At 39.6% G+C, this 24,372-nt stretch overlaps 3 protein-coding genes across 4 annotated transcripts; all 3 read right to left on the bottom strand.

Annotated features, from left to right (window-relative positions):
• Positions 1 to 362: 362 nt before the first annotated feature.
• On the bottom strand, positions 363 to 4,777 carry LOC115765927 (sialin). The gene is made up of 5 exons (XM_030709673.1): positions 4,629 to 4,777; positions 2,291 to 2,532; positions 1,446 to 2,226; positions 878 to 1,164; positions 363 to 819 (listed from the first exon to the last, which is right to left on the bottom strand). The coding sequence occupies exons 1-5, from the start codon at positions 4,666 to 4,668 to the stop codon at positions 631 to 633; spliced, it is 1,539 nt and encodes a 512-aa protein (XP_030565533.1). The 5' UTR covers positions 4,669 to 4,777; the 3' UTR covers positions 363 to 630.
• A 5,461-nt stretch (positions 4,778 to 10,238) lies between these two features.
• Positions 10,239 to 17,474, bottom strand: LOC115765996 (probable serine/threonine-protein kinase tsuA). Its single transcript, XM_030709763.1, has 5 exons — positions 17,083 to 17,474; positions 12,302 to 12,763; positions 12,014 to 12,239; positions 11,389 to 11,681; positions 10,239 to 11,318 (listed from the first exon to the last, which is right to left on the bottom strand). Exons 1-5 carry the CDS (start codon positions 17,282 to 17,284, stop codon positions 11,197 to 11,199), a joined length of 1,305 nt encoding a protein of 434 aa, XP_030565623.1. The 5' UTR covers positions 17,285 to 17,474; the 3' UTR covers positions 10,239 to 11,196.
• A 3,553-nt stretch (positions 17,475 to 21,027) lies between these two features.
• On the bottom strand, positions 21,028 to 24,319 carry LOC115766009 (TBC1 domain family member 23). Of its 2 annotated transcripts, none has more exons than XM_030709778.1 (3): positions 23,985 to 24,319; positions 22,177 to 23,539; positions 21,028 to 22,120 (listed from the first exon to the last, which is right to left on the bottom strand). In XM_030709778.1, the coding sequence occupies exons 1-3, from the start codon at positions 23,999 to 24,001 to the stop codon at positions 21,428 to 21,430; spliced, it is 2,073 nt and encodes a 690-aa protein (XP_030565638.1). In that variant the 5' UTR covers positions 24,002 to 24,319; the 3' UTR covers positions 21,028 to 21,427. The 2 variants fall into 2 exon arrangements, with proteins under 2 accessions (XP_030565638.1, XP_030565639.1); XM_030709779.1 differs by lacking the exon at positions 23,985 to 24,319 and adding an exon at positions 23,608 to 23,729.
• Positions 24,320 to 24,372: the final 53 nt, after the last annotated feature.

Genomic DNA, 24,372 nt, shown 5'->3' with positions numbered 1-24,372 from the left:
AAGCCACAAAATATGGCGCCCATGCTGATAATAACTAGACACATAATAGCTACAGCCACATAATGCAGACATCCAATAAAACACAATCGATGGATCGTTCCATAACTCAGATTCATACCTAAGCTTCACGTTCAGTCCGTAGACAATGGGCCCTGCCGATATTAATAAAAATTTCTGTTTCGTTTTCCCTCATATTTTTTGACAGTCATATAATATAGTAGCTCGATTTGGAAAAGACTTGCTCAGTTCGCTTGAGATATTCATAAACCCACGCTTTGAATTACCTCTGAAACCTTCCAATATTTTGAACCCATCCCTTTATGATCGTATAAGCAGAGACCCATTAGCCTTGGTACAATATCATTTTATTTACTCTGTATGCGGTTAAACTTGTGAATTCTTGTCGTTTGTTAAGTACATTTTGGTTAGGCGGTTAAGCATAGACGTAATGTCCATAGACGCACAGATACGAGTATACCTAATAATTACAGGATAAACTAAAAACTATAATTGGTATTTGTAGTATTTACAGTCCAGGGCGATAGTTCGGTGCTTCAACTACACAAAATTCAAAATTCATGCAAATGAAATGCAATATGCGGCTGGCAATTATCTAGCGAGATTACAAATTTATGGCTTTAGCGGTGCATTAACATCCTTAAGCGGTGTCTTCTCATCCTTGACCTCAGCCTCCTTCTGGGCACCAGATCTGTTCCACGATTGCTCAGCACCCGAACCGAATATGGCGAAGACCAAGAACTCCAGCGCGAACAATACGATCGTAACGCCAAAGATGATGCGCCAGGCGCTAATATTTTGCTGCAATACAAAATAGAGATTAGGATAACTATTTCCAGTTACGTATAGTAACACCTACATTTCCATGGGTGACAAAGCCAACGAAAAGCGGCACCACAATGCCAGGCAAGGTGGCAGCAGTGTTGGTCAACGCAACCAAAGTGCCAGCAAAGTTGGGCGCGATATCAATGTGATTGGACAGGAAGCCAGAGAACATGGCGCCCATTGCCACAATACCCACAGACATGATGGATACGGCCTCATAGTGACGGCAGCCGATATAGCACAGGATCAGCAGGCATATGCCCGGTATAATGGTACAAATCGAGGTGGCCGTCTTTCTAGCGCAAGTTGTGCTTACTTTACCTATAAAACAGATGAATTCCTGATTAGAAGAGATCGGAGCAAAGGATATGGATATGGATATGGATATGGATATGGATATGGATATGGATATGGATATGGATATGGATATGGATATGGATATGGATATGGATATGGATATGGATATGGATATGGATATGGATATGGATATGGATATGGATATGGATATGGATATGGATATGGATATGGATGCGGATAAGATTGTGGATATGGATATAAATGTGAATATGGATACGGATATGTAAAGTCAAGGATAGGCTTACCCTTCGCTTGCAGCGTGTCCAACACTTTGCCGAGTAATATGCTGAATATGATCATCGGGAAATAGGGGAGAGCGCTGAGTGCCGCATTGCTGGCCACATTGAACTTGAGCACCTGCTTCATGTAGAATGGAATCTCGATGAGGAACATGTACCAGCCAAAGTTGTTGCAGGTGTGCGCAATGAGTATGGCCCAGAATGGCACCGAGGTGAACACCTTTCCCCATGGCACCTTTGGATGATGTTCGACCTTTGTTTCGGTGCCCAGCGAGCTGGTGATCATATGCCGTTCCTCGGCGCTAATGAAGCGCTGCTTGTTGGGATTGTCCTGCACTAAGAATACCCACAGCACCATCCAGATGCAGCTCAGAGCGCCCATCACATAGAACACCGACTCCCAGCCCCAGGAGGCGGACAAGACGCCGGCCAGCAGTATGGAGAGTGCAGTGCCAGCCGATGTGCCCACATAGATGATGGTGGACATGACCATACGCTCTGTGGGCGGTGCCCAAGAGGCGATCATGACATGCATCGCCGGAAACGAGGCGCCGCCGCCCACGCCCTCCAGCACACGCATCACAATCAAGCCGCCATAATGGGAGGCAGTCAAGACAGGAGTCAACAGGGTGCACAGCACATTGATGGCCACCGAGAACAGCATGACCCACTTGGCCGAAAAGTTCTCGGCCACATGAGCCAATGGTATCTGCGAGACCAGATAGCCCCAGAAGTAACAGCTCAGCAGCGTGCCCTGCAATGGTTCACTCCAGCTGAAGGGTCCGTCCTGTAAAGAGATTGGGAATTGGCATTGCAATTGGCGGCAAGTGATTTGGCGGCTGGCGACCTACCTCAACCTTGGCGGTGACATTGGTGGCGCCACCTGGTGGCGAGCACTGCTCGACGGGATTGCTCTCGCTGGTCGTGGCATTCGCAATGCTATGGTGACCGGCTGACTGCTGCTGCAGCTGGTGTATGGCCGTGTGGTTGACCATGGCGACCATGGCCACGCTGAGATTCACCTTCAGGCCGTAGACAATGGCCATGCCAATGGAGCCGAGTATGGCGAGCACATAGCGTGCGGGCACCAGTTCTGCAAAGAGCCAAATTCCGGCAGTCGATTAGTTTTGGGGTGGGTCAGGGAAATGTGTCTTTTCTTTCCTTTCTTTTCGTTTTCCTATTAGACCCACGATTGGAGCTGCTGCCGGGCAATTACGGCCGCTCCCCGATAACAAATTGAAATTTTTATGGTATTTATTTTCAATTTGAAATTCTCTTCTGCCAAAGACCCGGCGACAAATTGATGGCAAAACAAATTAACGTTTCGCAATTGTTCAGTCGTTATCGCAGCGACGCGAAATATCACAATTCCATAGTTTTTATATTGCTCCGATAGCGATAGCAGGGGTTAGGCGATTTGTACTTTAAATTTAAGAGCTAACACCTAAAACACAACTAAATCCTAGACAGTGCGAAATTCAAAAAGTTGCTGAGTGGGAAGGCAAAGCTAAAATGAAGAGAGTTTTTACTTAAATCAAGCACGAAGTTCTTATTTCTAGCACATTTTTCCAATATTTTTTTTCTATAAATTAAATAACATCTGATTATGTGAGCCTTTTATTGAAAATTTGCTTGATTCATGAATTTTCTTACTTTAAGTAAGATATTAAGCTCTTTTTAAGAGAATTTAAGTTTCACGACAATTTCTTATCCTATCTTCCATTAAAACTTCGACTGCTGCAAGTATAAGCTATGTGAGCTTTTTTTGAGTAATCGAAAGTTCTTAAAACAATTCCAACAAAAACGTTTTAATCATAAATTTGTTTACTTTAAGCAAGATATTTAGTTCTTTTCTAAAGAATTGAGGTTCTTTATTTTAATGACAATTGCCTTGCGATCTTTCGTTAAGACTTAAAGCTCTGCAAGTAACTTATTAAGCTTACTTTAAGTAAGCAACAATTCTTAAAACAATTCAAAAAAACTCTTTAATTAAGTCCAATTCCTTTCAAAAATTTGAAAATATATAAATCCCAAGACCAGGTCTAGTAATAGATAAGATCTTAAAGCACAGAAAAAATGTAAAATCGAGAAAATCCTTAAGATTGAGAATCGAAACTAATTGAATTTGGTGGAAGCAAAAGGAAGATACGAACTTAAAAGTTGCTTAAGAAAAGATTTAAATGTTGAAATGAAAATAGGCGAAATGAAGAGTTGGGTATTATGTGAATTACAAGGAAACGTCTGAGAGGTTGAATAGAAAGATAAAGTTAAAGATAAAATGCTAAGGATTTGAAAGAAGAAACTAACTCGGAAGTACCCATATGCAAGGCTTAAGCCTAAGATATGGAAGCCTTATGAAAGCATAAGAGAAGAGTTGGGTACAAACTTAATAATTGACTTAAAGACAGCTCAAGGAAAAATGTGAGGAGAAATGGGGAACGGAAACTGAAGTGAAAGCATACAGATAACGGTCGCATCAAGTGCTTTCACCTGTGCCCAAAATAACAACCGCAATTATAACAATTTTTTGACATGTTTCAATCAGAAGGACAACATCGATTATATATATATATATTCGATGAGATAAAGCGTTGTACACATTAATTTCAATATCAATTTGTTGGCCTAGGCAAGTGGGCGCAATCTGTGTATTTTGGCAGAGTTTGAGTAAATCAGAAGGCAATTTGTGGGCGCTGACATACAAATGACCTTCAGGCGAGCTGTCAATCGGACATCATAAATTTGTAAATTTTATTTCCCAGATATAAACAGAAAAGTTTATTTTTTTTTCGCACAGGAGCAAAAGCACATACAAAATTTGGGCGCGTTCTATAAAAAGCCGCCTTATAGTTAGCTGAAAGGATAGCAAAGACACACACATACGTATACACACACGCACATACACACACACACACACGTGCGCGTGCGACCTTTGTGCTGCCTTTGAGGTCAAATAGGCCCAAAGACGCCGCATTTCGACCATGCGGCAGTGCGTTTCATCAGGTAAAGCCCACGGCCACGCCCACTCGCCCACTGCAGCCCGGTTTTTCTTTTCCCGGCGACACTTGTTGCACTTGCACTGGCTGATGCACTCGGCACATGCATTGGCGAAATCTTGCGCACACATATGCCACAATTGTTAGTTGGAATTCTAGAAATTGTTTCTTTCGTTTTTGGCGATCCACTTACTGCCCAAAATGCTGCCCTTGGCGGGCACTTCCTCGGACATGATGAAGAGCGTCTAATAGTTTAGTCAAATATGACAAGTTTATGTATATATATATATATAGAAATATGTTGCGATTTGTGAACTGTGAACTGTGTAAGTGCGACGCGTGCGTTGCCAGAGGCAGCTGCCCAACAACTGAACTCGTTGCTGGATTCCCATTTCCGACGACGCGATATTTTCGGTTTATTTCGTTGATTTTGTGTGCGTGTGTGTGTGTGCGTGTGTATCTGTGTGTCGCGGCGGCTCCGGGTCTCGTTTTGGGGGCTGGCACCGGCCTTTGGAGTGTGCGTGCCTGTTGGCGCGCGCCTTGCCTTAGCTGCCAGCTGTGGAGCTATTGTATCTTGTATTCGACTAGTTTTTTTTTTTTGGTACAACATTTTGTCCTCCCACTTCCCCTGCGCCCGCACGCAACGCTTGCCCCTCCCCCCCACCGCTTACCACGCGCTTTGCGAGCATAGCTGCCACATTCCACAAAATATTTCACATTCATTCCAATTGGTTGCGTAGTACAAGCTGTCGGGTTGTTGTCTTGGCTAAAGGTGACTTTGCTTGCGCCATGCTAAAAAGTTCAATTAAGTTAATACCCTGTATGTAATTGATTAAAGGGTGTTATGATTGAGCTTTTTGTAAGGGGAATTAAAATTGAAGAGTTGAAATGAGTTCAAAAATTAAATATATTTTAGAGATATATATTCTATATGATCGACATATAGCTTTCATATAGAGTATCCAATTTTATAAATATATTATGAAAAAAATATATAAATATATTATGAAAAAAGTATATAAAATTATTACGAAAAAAATATATAAATATATTAGGAAAAAAGTGAAAAAAGTAGCAAAATTTTTATAAAAAAAACACATATCTCATTGCTCAAATGAAAAAAAATGTATTAAATTCATGAACTCAAGAAAGCCGTTATCAACTTTTCCGTAAAGGGTATTTAATAGTCACAACAAACACATAAAATTTCCAATTGCCATTCATGAATGGCAAAAGTTATACAACGAAATGTATGTATATATTTATAAACAAATAGGTGAACTGTTTAAATGAAATACCCAAAAAAAAGTTGCTCAGTTAAATTTACCAAATTTTCGAATACAATTGTTTGGACTCAAATTCTGTGTATATAGCACAATTAATTAGATATTCAAAACGCGTGCATAAAATAAATATAAATTGGCCTAAACGAAAAAAAAATACACTTGTATTTTTTTTCGTTTTACGAAAAACTTGTCTCGTTATACCCTGAACCCATTAAAAATGGGTATAAGGGTATATTGTATTTGTGCAAAATCCAAATTTATGTAACAGGCAGAAGGAAGCATCTCCGACCCCATAAAGTATATATATTCTTGATCAGCATCAATAGCCGAGTTGATCTAGCCATGTCCGTCTGTCTGTCCGTCCGTCCGTCCGTCCGTCCGTCCGTATGTATGAGTCAAAGGATCTCAGAACCTATAAGAGCTAGAGACTGAAATTTTAGATGTAGATGCTCCTAGTTCCCGCGCAGATCGAGTTTGTTTCCGATAATCGATAACTTACTCCGTTTCCAAGCAATCGATAAAAATCGATATCGATATCCTGTTTCTTGGGCAATTTTGGTAAATAATAAGAGCTAGAGTCACCAAACTTGACATATAGCTTCTAAAATAGAATATATATATGCATTTGATGTTGGAAGAAGAGGGTTCAGGGTATACCCTAGTCGGGAGCTCCCGACTAGAACCTCTTGTTTTGTTTTTGTTTAACGAAAAACTTGTCTCGTTTGTGCTTTGTGCTATAATTCTCGCTTACATATCTAAAATTATTTGTTAGCTTCTGTTTTAAATCTGGTTTGCAGCTAATTTGTGCTTGTAATTAGCGGCAAATTTGATGCTCGTCCCATGACAGAGGTGCAAATTGTTCTGCCCAACTTGCGCTGATCGTTGAAGATAGATATATATATATAGACACAGATATATACAGAATGTTTTGATTATTAAAATGAAAATGAGAAAATACCATTTAGCAATGGAATAAATAATAGCTAAAATAAACATTTTTTTTTTGTTTCGTGTTTGATTAACAAGTATTAGAAGATTCTGTTCCATAATTAGAATGTTTGCTTGCTTTGGAATAGATGGAAAACTTTTTGTTTTAAACAATATGCAATAAGAATATTAAAATTTAATTTTCTCAGCCAGCGCAGAGATCTTAAATATATACAATATTTTATACGCTTATATCTCATTTTGCAAAAAAATAATTTTTTATTTTATTTTATTTAAAATTTAAGAAAAGATTAATTTCATTTAAAATTGCCCAAAAACAATTTTTTTTCTAATGATTATTTTGTTTTATTTTAAATTGACAAAAGTAATATTTATAAAATTGACAACAAATTATTATTTCATTTTTTTATAATAACAAAAGCTTTTATTTATTTTATTTAAACTCACACAAAATTAGACGAACTGAAAAACTTGGCTGAAAAAAATTAAAATTTTTTTTCAATGTATTAAAAGTTTTTGGGTTAGAATATATTTTAATAATATTGGTATTTTATTTATTAAAGGATAAATACCTATAGAACATATTCTACAGTTAAGTCTAAAAAATATTGTCATTATTTTAAATAATTTAGTGCAGTGCAAAAGTTTCTTTTCGATTATTTCGGTATATTTAATAGGTGAATTTATAATTTAAATTTTTATTTTCATTTTATTTTATTATTGGTAAATTTTTAAATGAAATATTTCAGTGCAAAAGTATCTTTTGCCAATGTTTCTTTGAGTTTCTGCTTCTCCAACTCCTGAAATATTTACTTTAATATAGATTTATTTAAGAGGTTGCTTATATTTATAAAATTAATTTTTTTTTTTAATTTTCAATTTCAAACGTATCTTTTCCCAATGTTCCTTTGGGTTTCTGGATTTACCACTCCTAGAATATTTTATTTTATCATAGGTTTATTTAAAAAGTTGTTTATGCGTATAAGTTCCATTTTAATTTAGTTTTCGTATTGGTAAATTTTTAAATGAAATATTGCATTGCAAATGTATCTTTTGCCAATGTTCCTTTGGGTTTCTGGTTACCCAACTCCTGAAATACGGCAGTATTTGCCAACAGATCAACTTAAAAGCTGGCCCAGTTTTCCAGCTTTCATCATCATAATGATGATGATGAGGCTGTTGATGATGATGATGATGATTTGGTATGCAAATGCGTCAACGTTTAAGTACGGGAGTTGTCAGATACCCGGCCTACGCGTCGGGCTTAACTGCCGGTCGCACATGGCAGACGCCAGAGCTTCTACATATAGAAATACATATTAATGGCTTCAGTTGTTGTTGTTGTTGTTGTTCCTGTTGTTGTTGTTGTTGTTGTTGTCGCTACTCTTGGCTGATGTTTGTTTTATTTTCATTTTTGTTGCTGTACTCGCATTTTTTATTTGTCTTTTATCAGCCTGTTTCCATATGGCATATATATTGTGCGGGGCGTAGCATGGTCAAGGGGGTGCGGGGGAGGGGGGGGGGGGGGGGGGGGGCTATGCACATTTTGAGTAATTGAAAGCCGCACTCATCCAAATGAACTGCTAATACGTATATCAATATTGGAATACATTTGCATGTGCCCATAGTTGAATTTGTTTTGGGCTATTTAAAGCGCAATAACACAGGGTATTCGATATTCGTTCAAACTGCGCTAACATTATTATTTACTTTAACCAATTCTGCTGCAGTTTGTTTGTTTACGTACCACAGTGACGGCTCTATGGGCCATTACTTGCCCATAGATCCGGGACATGGACATGCCTGTTGGGTTCTATGCCTCGCTGACGGCTCGGCCCAGCGCATTGTCCAGCATTGTGCCGCATGTGGCACAGCATTTGGCTGATATTTGTGAAGAGAAAAAAACAAAAAACAAAAACGAAAAACAATTTATGCTTTTTAGTTTTGAGCAGACCAAATTGATTTTTATTGAAATTTTGCACACAGTTTCAATAAAAATGTTTGAGCGCCAATATTTCATTTGATCTATTTAATTTCGTTTAGCTGTTAATTGGCATTCATTGAATTGCCTTCCAATTTTCATTTCTTAAACTCTTCGTTTTTTTAAGGCAATTCACAACAAAAATGCGTGTGCTATATATAAATTTAATAAATGGGTAAATGGGGTTGGATAGACAAACATCTTAGATGAAGTTAGTTTGCCTCGGTTTGAAGATCCACTTTGAAGATATATTGACTATTTATTTATAAAACTATTGTTCATTTTTATGATCAACATTAAGATATCTTGCATAATTGCCACATCACTAGCTTCTTTGTCGAAACATCTAATAGTTCATTCTATTGAAATTATGAGAAATGAATTTACAGGGTATTTCGTAGGCAGTCAAAACTGTTCTCTACTACTCGTTGACAACAAAATTCGATGTGTATTTTGATTGTGCGTAGTTGTTGCTGCGCCATTTGTGACGTCATTGATTTATGAACAACATAAGAAAAAGCCCTTCAGAATTGCCAAATCAATGAATGAATCAATGAATCAAGTTTAACATGTGGCGATTGGCTAATTGTTGTAATAGCTTTCGCACGTTTCATTAACTGAATATTTATTTTATTTTATGAGCTAGTTAAAAAAACGTAAGGTTAAGTCTAAATCTGTTACCGCAAATACCTTTAGTTTATTTATGGTAATTTCACTGAAAAGCTTTAAAAAACATTATGCATACATACATTTGCAATATGAATGCGCTCACAAATCAATCATATTTTAATGATAATAAGGTTTATTCATAGACCTGTGAGTAAATTGCAGCTGCATGAATATGAAGTATGTATAAAGCAAAGTGCGCACAGACCCACTCAATTATCGGCGCTGATAATGAATATATATTTACTTAATTGTATTTAAATGGGCTGCAAATGACACTTAACAGGCGCATGTTATTTAACAGCTGCACTGTAATGTGGCCAGCAGCTAAAACTGTTAAGCGTTAACAGCATGCTATTTTCGATTCTGTTAATGAATAATTAAGGCATTTTAATTGAGGTTTTCCAAACCAAAGATATATTTATTTAAATGAATCATAAATCAGTTTTATACGTAAAACCAATAAAAATGAAGCTCACATAAATGAACGGCCAAAGTATTTGATGAGCCAATCAAAAAAAAAAAAAAAGAATACATTTAGTTAGTTTTGAGTGTTTTTGTTTATGTTATTTTTTATAATTAATATGGTATGCGGGGGCACATACATTGTATTTGTAGCTATTTATAATTTGTTATAAATTTTTAAATAAATTTTGTATATAATTATGTATAAGTATGCATGTATATCGTAGTATGTATATTTTAAACGTTTTTCCATTTTTCAATGTTTTTTTTTTCAATAAAACAGTCAGACAATTTTTATTAAAATAAATTAACACGTTTTTCGTACGTCGCCGCCGCCAATATTTTCAATATTTTATGCGCTGAGCCACTTAATTTTGTTTTTTGTTTTTTTTTTTTTGACAAATAGTATGCATATTATTATAATAATTGTATACATATATTTCGATTATCATATAAATATATATATATATGTGTGTGTATATATATTTGTTGTTAATATAATTGTTAGTTGCATAGATATTTCAAATAGTTGGTTTAACAACATTCGCATAAAAGTATGTTGCTAGTCGCTCAGTGTAAATAGTTCGAATGTAGTACAGTGTAATGGCGCCTTCTTGTACAAAAAATTAAAAAACATTTAAAGCAAATTGACAGACAATCTGTTGCTGCTGAGCTCGTTTAAAGTAATTATCGTAAAGTATCTATAGATTGTTTGACGTTTGTAGATAAACATTTTCTTTGTTCAAAATTTTTTTTTTTTCGGTTTTTTTTCCATTTTTTTTTGTTTTTTTTTGTACTACTTGGGAAGCCTCTAGTTTTGATATTACACAATAATATACTGATAGTTTTGGCGGTTCTTTTGTTAAATTGTACAGTTTTTTAGGGAAATCAAAAATCTGGACAATAGACATTGACACTGTTGATTAAGTGTGATTAGGTTTACGCGAAGTTAGGTTAGGTATAGGCATATAGGTAAGTTCGCATTGGACAATAGTTTGTCAACCCTGTTGTCAGTGTTTTAAAAACATTGATTTTGATTATGTTCTTGACATACAATATTCAGTTATTATATATGCATAGATATAATAATATTACGTGTTGTTTTTTATTTTGTATTTTTTGGTTTTTTGTCAAATTCAAACTCTACACAAAAATTGCACGTGACGTTGACTCGTTTTAATTAGTTTGTTTAAATGTTATGTATTTTATTTTCTTTCGTTTGCAAACGAGGGCAAAGGTCAAATGATTGGGTACAGACACTATTTTCTTCTTTGAATGTGGTTACCAATAAAACTGGAAAGTTCAGCTTGAAAGCTTATATTCTCTCTCTCTCTCTCTCTCTCTCTCTCTCTCTCTCTCTCTCTCGCTCGCTCGCTCTATGCCTCGCCTGCTGTATTTCAGTGTCTTGGCCTATTTTAGTAAAACTTCTCGCCATAGTAGCTGGGTCCACGTTCGCCAACCGGTTCGTTCATGAACTGGTTCTGGCCAATGGAACGCTTCTTCTTGGCCACCATGAAACGCTTCGAGGAACCAAGACCTGAAAAAGAGGATTATACCATACAGTATTGTGTTGTTGACGCGATCTTTTGGCTGTTTCCAACACTTACGACTATTGCTGCCCATATATTTCTGTGGGCGTGGCACATACTCATACTTGGGCACCACCTGCGCCTCGACGGGCACGCCATAATAGTCGACCAGTGCGGGCGCCTGTTGTTGCTGTACGGGTGCATCTAACCAGCTGCCAGCGGGCACATAATCCATTTCATCGGCATCGATCAAGGGCACCGAAACTCCGCTCTCCACATCGGTCTCCTTGCGGGCTCGCTCACCGGCTTCGACCAGGGCAACGAGGGCTAACATGTCAGCTGGTGTCAATTTGGTGGTGTCACGCTTCAGGCTAAGTGGAAAGATTAGAATAAAATTAGCACAATTATTTGGTTGCGAGCTGTCAGGGTGAACTAGTTTGAACAGGTGTAGGTAATGTGATCGAAAACTGGATTTAATTCAAATGGGTTCTTCTTTAATTGATTTTCAAAAAAAGCATATGAACATTTCACTTAACATTCTATGTACACTAACATGTAACGTTATGTAATGTTATTAACATAGAATACTAATGTGAACCTTGTCGCTTAACAGTTCTTGTTATTCCTACAGTGCGAATAACTGCTAAGCACATGTTTAGCTGTTAACATAACTGTAGTCTGTATGTTAATGATTTACACTTACCGCATATCTCCATAGCGACGGTATTTATTCAAATTGAGATTCTCGCTGGGAGCATTAGCGCCGGCCAAATTATAGTAGATGCCACGCTTATTACGCTCATCCAGATTATAGTTGCGATTGGCATAGGTAAGTGGCACAGACAGGGGAATGCTCTCCAAATAGGCCTCGGCATTGAGCAGATTCTGTAGATTATCGTAAGCCTTATTGCGTCCAGTGGGCGTGTTCGCTAAAGAGGGGCCGATTGAAATGGGCATTGGCCACAGAATTATGCTAATAGGTGCCACTTACCATGTCGCTCCGGCACATAATCGTCCAGTTCCTGCAGCTCGCGTTCATTGTTATAGTTATTGTAGTTGTTGTAGCCAATGGGCGCAGCGGGCTCATAGTCCTCGGCCCAAACGCCATTGGGCACTTCGCTGCCATAATCGTTGCCAGCCACGCTCATATATGGATTGTACTCATAGTTAATGCCACGCTTGCGCATTGTGGAGCTGGCCACAGCCTCCTCCAGAGCCGTGGGCTCATTCTGCGCCTGCTGCTGGCCGCCCTGGGCGGCGGCTGCCACAGCGGCCAGGATCTCATCGTTGCTGGGCAGCGCATAGAGGCCAGCCTGTGGCTGCTGTGGCTGTTCGTTGGGCCCGTTCCTGGCCGGTGCATTGCTAAAGGTGGCCGGCACAATTTCCGGACTTGACTTTTTGTCGGCCTGTGGCACGGTGCCACCCGATGTTGCCCCATCCTCAGCGTGTTTCACTGCAAAATATATATAGAACAGTGAATGTAATTTTCCATTGCGTGCTTTTAGGGGTCGCCGCATATTTCAATTTGCGCTGCTGCTGATTCAATAAACTGGCAAAACCAATTAGCCAAGCTGCTGTCTAACATAATTTGTTTCATTTGGAAGCATATTTGTTTTTTATATTTTATTATCGCCAGCTTTGCTAATTGCTATTAGCGCCGGCAAAGCCATGTTTATTGCATATACTTTAGCAGCTGGCTGTCGCGAGGCATTTAGCTAGTTGCTCGGTTTATCCCCATAACAACTAATACCCATTGACATTATTATCCCTAATCATATTTACTGTTGGCTTTTACACAACGCTGCACAATGCTAATTGAATCGACTTGGCACGAGCCCGATAATCAAGCGTTTCCTAGCTGGCAATTAAACTTGAATTAACACTTGCGGCAATCAACTACAGTGAATGCTCCATGGCGCAGGCAGCTTGGTTACTATCTCTATTGGGATAGTTAATCATTTTACGATTCTTGCTAACATTCAATTTGCTAGTTCCCAATTAAAAAGTAAATTTAAGGAATTGGCAGCAATCAAAGCTGTCCGTTAATGGGGCTTTCACTGTAACAGTTGACAACTGTCATGAGTCAAACTCATGTCCGCAGACCCACGCAGCTATCAGCTCCATCTAACGTGTTTTATTTAGCTCCATTTCAACTGGAGCACATCATTTCACGGAGCCACATATTTAATGGGGATTTTCCTGTGCCTTGCCAAGCGCATGTTTATCTACTTAGCACTCCATATTGTATCGACATTTGAAATGCTTTTGTTTTTCTCTCTCTCTCTAGTATCATAATAAACCGTGCGATAAGCAAAGACCCAGCGCGTAAACAAATGCCCCAACAAATGATCAACAATGATTTATATGTAGGTACACATAACGGGATTGCAATCGTTAATCTATTGTTTAGTCGGGCAGGCCGGTACCTCAACCAACCCAACCCAACCTAACCTTATCTGCATTAAAGTGTTATAGCCTTGTTGAAAATGTACTGATTTTCCGAATATAGAACTCTTTCATCCGTCTGCCTAATGTATTACTATATGTTATTAGCAATATTTTATTAAATTTCGCTTAAATTGAAAGGATATTTTGTTCTTTAAATGTTTTATGAAGCAGACCAAATATTATTTTGTATCTATTGTGATTATATCAAATAGTCTTAAACGAATTTGGGGAATATGTTTATATTATTATATTGTATATATGCCACAATTAAATTTATTTTATAGGGAGACTAACATATTTAAAGCAGAAATTGGCATTGGGGTATTCCCAAAATAGATGCGCCATGGCCAAAATCAGAAGTAATCGCTTATCAAAAAAACATAACTCTAGTCAAATGATTTTATTCGAACCCATTGATAGCTTATCTTAACAAAAAATTGCCTAATTTTGGCAGTCAATTTTATTATACCTTTAAGAGTTTAGCATAATGTACAACTAGCAATATGGCTGACATATTTTCTAAACCATTTGCTAAAGTAGTTTGCTGTGGCCTTCATCGACAGCAGGCTAACCCAGTTTCCAGTTGGCTCTTCTATTATTCTGACCAACTTGGCCATATGTTTGCCTTGTTCAGCCTCGTCATGAGCCTTAAGCCTTGGCCAAGTGTGCACAACAAGAAAACAAGGGAGGGGGGGGGGCGGGGGGATGGTTGGCTATAAAAAATATACCCTCGGCTGTTGCGTCTGGGTATCCTCCGGCAAGGAATTGCCGGGTGCAGGGGCATAAATAAATAAAACCAGCAACTAAATTATACGCCCTGACGTTTGCTGACGTCGCTTCGCGTATTGTTGTTGCCGCTGCCAACATGAAAATATTCAGTGAACTGTAAAAATATCAACAAGTTGTTTGCTCTTCAATTTTTGCCACACACAAGCTCACACATATCCACGCACAGTTGTGATTGTGTTGGGGCTGTTCTTGTGGTTGGGCCTGTTATTGTTGCTGTTGTTGTTGTTGTTGTTGTTGTGGTTGTTGCTTAGCCTGGGCTAGCGCAGCTGCTGAATAACAAGTACCAAGAACGTTGGCAACAACACAATTAACGTGTCCGCAGGCAGTGCGGCCTGAAAATAACTTAATAATAACGGCATATGGAAAATTTGTGACAACAAAATGGAAATGCGGTTGCTTTGCGGCCAGTCAAAGCTGCTCGCACACTCCCTCCCTCTCTCTCTCTCTTATATGTACCTTCCATATATATATATAGTATATACATATCTTTGTGGTTAGCCAGCGCCTTGACTCTGCAATTGACAGCCGCAATGAATATTTGATGAATTCACAATCGCATATGCTACGCTATATGGCCAAATCCGAGACTTATATCAATATGGGATTAGGTTATGTGCCGTAATTGAAAAGTATGGCAACGCTGTCGTTTTGAATTGGCCTGTCATGGCTGAGCGCTGTTAGCGGCTTGAGAGCAAAAGCGTTGCCTACTTTTAAGCGCGCCCGAAAATGTTAAACCCTATGCTGAGCACATTAAAAGCAACCAATACACAGGCAACTGGCGTCAGGCAGCGACCGCAGCAGCAGCAGCGGCAGCGACAGCGACAGCAGCTAAAAGCAAACAGCAAAAACGGCTGCTCTAACGGGATGTCTAAAAATAGAAATGAAATCGCGCGCACGTACACACAGAAACACACACACACACACACACACACACAAGCACGTACACACACTCACACACATATATATGTACGCTCGCTTGCATACCAAAAGAGGCTGGCCGCCATTTTGTGCAGCAGCCTCCCACGCTTTGCGTAGGTGTAGCTGACTCTGTATGAGCATGTGTGTGTGTGTGTGTGTTTTTGTATTTGTGTATTTTAGTATATTATGACTCGCAATGATTGTAATGTTACACTAAGCCCGCTGGCTCTGGAGTGCAAAGCAACAACTACAACAATGACAGCACGAAAGAAAATTCTTTTAATGTATATATATATATATATATTTTTTTTTGGAAAAATCGGCTGAGCCACAAGCTGCTTGCCAGCTGTCGTGCTGCCTCCTCTGTGGCAAACACCTACGCAATTTCCTGCAAGCCCAACAGCGGAAAATGGAAAGCGCTGCTGTTAAGCGAAATAGAGAATTTGTTGGGTTTTGGCGATGGCAAATGGGGAGGGGGGAGGGGGGGGGGGGTGGTAGGTTGAGGCGGTAGGCGGAGATGAGAAACACAGACAGGATGCTGGGTGGTCCGTTGCCTTCTGCTTTTTAAGCGCGCGTGGGCGTTTTGCTTAATGTGCTCAACTTACAAGTTACACGCACACACATTTACATGTACAGTAAAACACAGCTAAGCTGTACATAAAACTTGCCTAAGCGCTTGTTTTATTGCATTTAAGCTGATATAAAAATGAAAACAATTTGATTTTTGCTGTTAGAATTCATTTTATATTAAAAAAAAAATGCTGAAAGATTTCTTTTAAGAAATTAAGAGTTGTTTTGAAAAAAGTTACAGAAGATGAAACTTCGATTAAAATATAAGTTTCCGTGTTTGTGAATTGTTTTTTATATAAAAAAAGAAAGAGAAAAATTCGTTTTTTCTCTTTCCCTTTATTTGCAAAGCAGATAAGCTGCTTGTAATCTTCATATCTTTAAAATGCCAAGTTTATTTAAACAAAACTTTTTTTTTTATAAATCAAAATCAATCTGTTTATATATTTTTAGCGGTATTATTTGTTTATATATACCTATCTAAAAGTTAAAGCATATTTATCGAAACAAAATTCAATTAATTAAGTTTTGTTTTTCTGAAAACAAGAAAAATATATGGTTTTCTTAATTCAATATTCAAATAAATCTATGCGTTTTTTCGGTATTTCAACTTTATCTTACAAATGTCTAAATTATAATTCCCAATTTATTTCTGATAATCATTAAAGTAGGAATCCTAAAATCAAACGAAATCAATTTGTTAGAAGAAACTTACAATAAATTTGTAATTTTCTTTAAAAGCGCTTTCTTTGCTTTTAAATTTGAATATATTTTTGATTGAAACCAAAACGAAGCACACTTAAAATTGCGTTCTGAGACTTGTGTACACTTTTGTTAGGTTTTACCGTGCACACACACACACTAACACACACACAGAGGGAGAGGATACTTATGCGGCAGTCAGTAACAAGGCGGGACCATGGGGCGTATGTCCATTTTTCAAACATGAAATTTTCAAATGACCTTTAACATTAACGGCACGTTCCGCCTGACGTGTGTGGGCACTGTGTCGACCCACGCACTTGAAAAAATATGAACTTTGGCACTCACCTGCCGGCAGTTCCCGCTGCTGCTGCTGCTGCTGCTGCTGTTGTTGCTGCTGCTGTTGCAGCTTGTTGTTCACATTGGTGGATAGCTCTGTGTTCTGGGCCAGCACAGATGCTGGCACCGCTGCCGCCAAACCGACTAGCAGCAGGAGCAGCGCCAGCAGCATGCTCTGACCATTTCCGGACGCTGACAATGATAACTGCATATTCAAGCACACACGCACGATTCACGAGTGAAAGACGTTTGTTGAGTGTCCCAATTATGGGCCTGATCAGGTTGACGGATGACTGACCGACTGCCTGCTTCTTCAACTGGGCTTTGCTGTTCGGTTTCAGAGTTCAGAGTTCAGAGCTTCAATAGTTTCGTGTTGGCTGGCTGGCTGCTTGTCCGCGTGCTGTGACTGTTCTGAATGAACTGTCTGCTTGCTGCCGTCGTGCAACAGTTTTTAATGTTCAATCGCCCCAAATTCGGTTTGCAGCCGAAGGCAGCGGCTGGCTGGCTCGTCGTTGTCTGCACAGCCATCTACGTCATTGTCATTGATAAGAATTGCGGCCGTCTGCAAATTAAACAAGCCAACAGGCTCTGCTTACGTACTTTCAGCCTGGCCAAATGCTTTCAATGCGCCTGCTCCAACTCTGCACACAATAGCCGCCCCTCAAATATCTGAATCAATTATATATATGTGTATATATCTAAGGCTAAACTGTTGCCCTCTCTGGAGTTGGCGATTCCAGTTCCAGTTTGTGAACTTCGTTCATCATTTACATTTTTGTATTATTCTCTTTAATATTTTTATATCCATCTTATATATTTTTTTATTTTGTTAATATATTACCATATGTAGATGCCAAATTCCTAAACCACTATCAAAAAGCAAAGCCTGGTGGTGGGAAATTTCAACCTATGTTTATATGGGATATTTGAGGTTACCATTTTGACATGAATTTTGACCAAAAAAAAAGGTTCCCAGATTTGGATGCAGAATTGATCTAGAGGCCAAACCATGAACAAAAAACCAAACCTTAAGAAAATCTGATGAGATATTACCAAGTTATGGGGGTAGGAAGTTTTGACTATGTCTAGATGGATATTTGAGGGTACCATTTTGACATGAATTTCGACCAAAATTAATGTTGCCAGGTTTTGATGCAGAATTGATCTAGAGGCGAAACCATGAAGAAAAGTCCAAACCTTATGAAAATCCGATGAGATTTGACCAAGTTATGGGGGTGGGAAATGTTGACCTATATCCATATACGATATTTGAGGGTACCATTTTGACATGAATTTTGACCAAAAAAAAAGGTTGCCAGATTTGGATGCAGAATTGATCTAGAGGCCAAACCATGAACAAAAGTCCAAACCTTATGAAAATCCGATGAGATTTGACCAAGTTATGGGGGTGGGACATTTTGACCTATGTCCATATACGATATTTGAGGGTACCATTTTGACATGAATTTCGACCAAAAATAATGTTGCCAGGTTTTGATGCAGAATTGATCTAGAGGCCAAACCATGAACAAAAGTCCAAACCTTATGAAAATCCGATGAGATTTGACCACGTTATGGGGGTGGGAAATTTTGACCTATGTCCATATACGATATTTGAGGGTACCATTTCGACATGAATTTTGACCAAAAAAAAAGGTTGTCAGATTTGGATGCAGAATTGATCTAGAGGCCAAACCATGAACAAAAAGCCAAACCTTAAGAAAATCCGATGAGATTTGACCAAGTTATGGGGGTGGGAAGTTTTGACCTATGTCTAGATAGGATATTTGAGGGTACCATTTTGACATGAATTTTGACCAAAAAAAAAGCTTGCCAGATTTGGATGCAGAATTGATCTAGAGGCCAAACCATGAACAAAAGTCCAAACCTTATGAAAATCCGATGAGATTTGACCAAGTTATGGGGGTGGGAAATTTTGACCTATGTCCATATACGATATTTGAGGGTACCATTTCGACATGAATTTTGACCAAAAAAAAAGGTTGCCAGATTTGGATGCAGAATTGATCTAGAGGCCAAACCATGAACAAAAAACCAAACCTTATGAAAATCTGATGAGATTTGGCCAAGTTATGGGGGTGGGAAGTTTTGACCTATGTCTAGATAGGATATTTGAGGGTACCATTTTGACATGAATTTCGACCAAAAATAATGTTGCCAGATTTGGATGCAGAATTGATCTAGGGGCCAAACCATGAACAAAAAGCCAAACCTTATGAAAATCTGATGAGATTTGACCAAGTTATGGGGGTAGGAAGTTTTGACTATGTCTAGATAGGATATTTGAGGGTACCATTTTGACATGAATTTTGACCAAAAAAAAAGGTTGCCAGATTTGGATGCAGAATTGATCTAGAGGCCAAACCATGAAGAAAAGTCCAAACCTTATGAAAATCCGATGAGATTTGGCCAAGTTATGGGGGTGGGAAGTTTTGACCTATGTCCATATACGATATTTGAGGGTACCATTTTGACATGAATTTCGACCAAAAATAATGGTGCCAGGTTTTGATGCAGAATTGATCTAGAGGCCAAACCATGAACGAAAGTCCAAACCTTATGAAAATCTGATGAGATTTGACCAAGTTATGGGGGTGGGAAATTTTGACCTATATCTAGATAGGATATTTGAGGGTACCATTTTGACATGAATTTTGACCAAAAAAAAAGCTTGCCAGATTTGGATGCAGAATTGATCTCGAGGCCAAACCATGAACAAAAAGCCAAACCTTAAGAAAATCTGATGAGATTTGACCAAGTTATGGGGGTGGGAAGTTTTGACCTATGTCTAGATAGGATATTTGAGGGTACCATTTTGACATGAATTTTGACCAAAAAAAAAGCTTGCCAGATTTGGATGCAGAATTGATCTAGAGGCCAAACCATGAACAAAAGTCCAAACCTTATGAAAATCCGATGAGATTTGACCAAGTTATGGGGGTGGGAAATTTTGACCTATGTGCATATACGATATTTGAGGGTACCATTTTGACATGAATTTTGACCAAAAAAAAAGGTTGCCAGATTTGGATGCAGAATTGATCTAGGGGCCAAACCATGAACAAAAAGCCAAACCTTATGAAAATCTGATGAGATTTGACCAAGTTATGGGGGTAGGAAGTTTTGACTATGTCTAGATAGGATATTTGAGGGTACCATTTTGACATGAATTTTGACCAAAAAAAAAGGTTGCCAGATTTGGATGCAGAATTGATCTAGGGGCCAAACCATGAACAAAAAGCCAAACCTTATGAAAATCTGATGAGATTTGACCAAGTTATGGAGGTAGGAAGTTTTGACTATGTCTAGATAGGATATTTGAGGGTACCATTTGGACATGAATTTCGACCAAAAATAATGTTGCCAGATTTGGATGCAGAATTAATCTAGAGGCCAAACCATGAACAAAAGTCTAAACCTTATGAAAATCTGATGAGATTTGACCAAGTTATGGGGGTAGGAAGTTTTGACTATGTCTAGATAGGATATTTGAGGGTACCATTTTGACATGAATTTTGACCAAAAAAAAAGGTTGCCAGATTTGGATGCAGAATTGATCTAGAGGCCAAACCATGAAGAAAAGTCCAAACCTTATGAAAATCTGATGAGATTTGACCAAGTTACGGGGGTGGGAAGTTTTGACCTATGTCTATATAGGATATTTGAGGGTACCATTTTGACATGAATTTTGACCAAAAAAAAAGGTTGCCAGATTTGGATGCAGAATTGATCTAGAGGCCAAACCATGAACAAAAGTCCAAACCTTATGAAGATCTGATGAGATTTGACCAAGTTATGGGGGTGGGAAATTTCGACCCATGTCTATGCCAACTATTGTGCTTGCAATGACTCCACATGATGAATCCACAACTGTAACTCTAAATTGTACAAAAATGCACCAAATTTTGAATATAATACATGTTTATTTATACCTCTTTTGGTTGCAATAAATATTTTGTTATAATCTTTACATATTGTAAGTCTCAAGGCTTCTAAGGTGTATGTATTTCGGATTTTTTTTTCGATTTTTCTTTTTGTTGCACTTATAATTTAAGTATCGAGCTGAAAGGTCAGATGGTTTAACGATCTTGCGTCGTGTATCGTGTCGTATGTTACATTTGCATTATGAATCAAACAAAATCCGTATAAAAAGAAGGTTAAGACTACAATTTGTCAGCTAATCGAAGGAAGGAAAACATTGCCAATAAATATAACTAGAAACAGGGCGTAACGCATTGCACAGGTCGGTGTGTGTGTGTTTGTGTGAACAGGAGTGTGTTAGTTGGGGGGATGTGGCCTGACTAATGTATATGGCCTGATCTCTACAGATGCTCTATTTGGCATTCTCGAGCACCTCAACAATGTGCTTGGAGACGAGCGCAGTGGCCTCTGTGGCGTTTGGTATCAAGAAACGGTCCATGTCGGTGATGAGCAGCCCGTCGCCGTCGAGAAAACCGTATTTGAATGTAATCAAATCGCGATGCCGTTTCTTGGCCGTGATCTTAACGATGCTGGCCAATGGACGGCGCACCATAATCTGGGCCTGGCCGCGTCCCAATTCGCGCAACACCACCAAATGGGTGGGCGTTATGATCAGATGGCTATCGTACATATAGCCATTGATGTGCACATCCCGGCACTTGAACGCATTGATAATGTCCGCCGTCTTGAAATATTGATTGAGATTAACAATTTCCTTGTTAACGCCCGACGCCTGCGGCGCATCCCGTTCACCATCGTCGTATGTCTCCTCGTTCTCATCGTCGATGCTGAACACGGGCGCCACATTCCGATAACGTTTCCCATTGCGATCCTTGGCGCTGACATGTCGCTCCTGGGCGGCCTGTGTCTGCGCGGCGCCATTGTTGGAGGTGCTGGCGGCGCCATTTGAACTGGGATTCACAATGATGTCCAGTAGACGGCCCTTGACCTCGGCCGATTTGCTTTTCATGGCCGCGGAGAATTTGCTAAACAGATCCGTGGAGGACGGCGTCGTTGCTGGTGCCTTGAGCGGTGCGGATTTTGACTGAAATTTTTGGATCATTATAACAAATAGTTTCTGCAGAATTGGAATTGGATTACCTGTTTGACATTGTGCTGTTGGCACACGAGACATTTGCTCACGCTGTGATCCTCCAGGCAGTCGGCCATGTGATCGCCAAAGTAGTCGTGAATGGAGGCATATCCGCCGCTCAGTAAGGACACGTAGTGTGTGTTCTTTTGCAGGAATGAGGCCACCACCATGTGCGTATATTGATCCTCCTCGACACGGCCGCTGCCCATAAAGCACAAATGCTCACCGCCCGCATTCGAATTGACCTCAATGGCCTGCTTCTGTGCGGTGAGCAGGCCCTGGACGGCGGTGGCAAAGGCGACCGGCTCCTGTAGCATCAGATTGCAGTCGAGATGAAATGCGGTAGACAAATGGCCCGCATTGTACTGTTCGGCTGGACGGCAGTCCACGAGAAAAAAGCGTACGGCATCCTGTACAGGGAATTCCGTAGCTGAATTCTCGACCAGCTCATAGACGGAGACGGGCAGACAAAGTGCTTGGGATACTTTATTGGACTCCTCCTGGCTGCGTGGCGTATCATTCTGTTTGCCGTACAATGCCTTCAGGTAATCCGTCTTGAAGGATGTGGGCGTTTTCAGCGCATAGTACTGGGCCAGGGAGCAAAAGTCGGGTACATCGTCCACCTCCAAGGCGCACGGCATATTGATTAGAAACTTAATGATGTCCTCCTTCGAAGCGTTTTTCATTAACATTATCTGTTCGCGTCCATTGATGAGAATAATCAGCGCCAGAAAGAAGACCATAAACGGATCGGCGTTCTGGAAATACAAATCCCACATGGCAATAATCACAGACAGGCTGCTGCAGGAGGCGAAGAGCGATTGGAACCAGGTCAACGAGTAAAGGTCGGGTGTGATCTTCTTGGTGTCCAGCACAGTGCACAGCTCCGGATCGTGATAGAGCAAAAGCAAACGAAATACATGGAAGACATTGCCCTTGGGCTTGCAGCCTTTCGGTATATATGTGTCCCGTATGGATTCGAACAGATTGAAGGTGTCCGAACGATTCAGTTTGAGTGCGAATAGCGGCAGGAGCAGCTCGATCCAACCATTTTCGGGCTCATATTGCAAATTGCGATTTTTACAATAGAAGGTCATAATCGATTCCAGATCGGAGACAACCGAAACTTTGTCCTCCTCATCGTTGCCCATGCGTTCCACATAACGTTGGCAATCCTCACGCAATTGACTTTGAAATGGCAGATCGTAGATCTCATTGAAGAGCGACATTTGATCGCTTTTGTGGCGCACATCGAGGCACACTTGCCACACATCCGGACGCAGTGCCTCCGGTAGTTGTTTGCCCTGGCAAATGCTATATATATCATTCACATTGCAATCGTCCAGCAGCGCCGATTCCAGCTCAATTATCCTGCAAGTTCACAAAGACAAAGACTTGAATTATTTACCGTTCGTACAGCACAGCTTTTGCTTTCATACAGACACGCAGCCAGGCTGGAAAGAGAGTGAAAGAGAGAAAAGCTTTCAACCGATCGCCTCCCTCTCAAGGCTGGACTAATTCGTTTGTTTTCGCTTAATTCAACGTGTCCAACTTGGCACAGCTGTTGCTGATAACATTAAAAAAAAAGTTGCCTATCTGTTTGGCTGCTGACTCAAAAATTTGCTGGCTTCTTCCACTATATTTCCCTCTTTGTCGCACGCATAGCAGGTATGCCAGCAGCGCAAGGCCAATGCGTAGTCCTAACAGCAATGTGCTCAATAACGATACTTTATATTTATCTTGAAACAATTGCAAACTGGCCGCTGACGTCGCTGCCGACGTCTACTGTGTGCGAGCAGAGTCAATGTTTATTTACCACATATTCTCCTCCATGTCCGTGGGGCCCACATATACAGTTGCACGGTTGGCAAATTTGTCTTTGGCTTGCTTTTGGCAGCGTTTATCTATTGCACTCTTAACGTTTCTGGCAACAGACTTTTGCGCATTTTTGGTACGTTTGGAATAAATGTTGAATTTCGTTAAGAATCGCCAAAAATTGCTTTACTGTGTATGAGTTAATGTTTTCTTATTGGAAGTATTTTGTGGCGGCACACCGATTATTGCCGATAAATGTGTGCGCGAGCACGATATCGGTAGGGATGCCAACTCTTTTTCTTCTCGTGTCGCCCAGTCACTGTGAATGTTTGAACTGGTAGTCCGCTCGCAAAAATTCAAGCAAAACATTTAATTTGAAACGTTCAACA

Source organism: Drosophila novamexicana, unplaced genomic scaffold, assembly GCF_003285875.2.
Source record: "Drosophila novamexicana strain 15010-1031.04,08,12 unplaced genomic scaffold, DnovRS2.1 tig00001059-arrow-arrow-pilon, whole genome shotgun sequence".
NCBI lineage: Eukaryota > Metazoa > Arthropoda > Insecta > Diptera > Drosophilidae > Drosophila > Drosophila novamexicana.
This window is presented reverse-complemented; position numbering and strand designations above follow the sequence as displayed.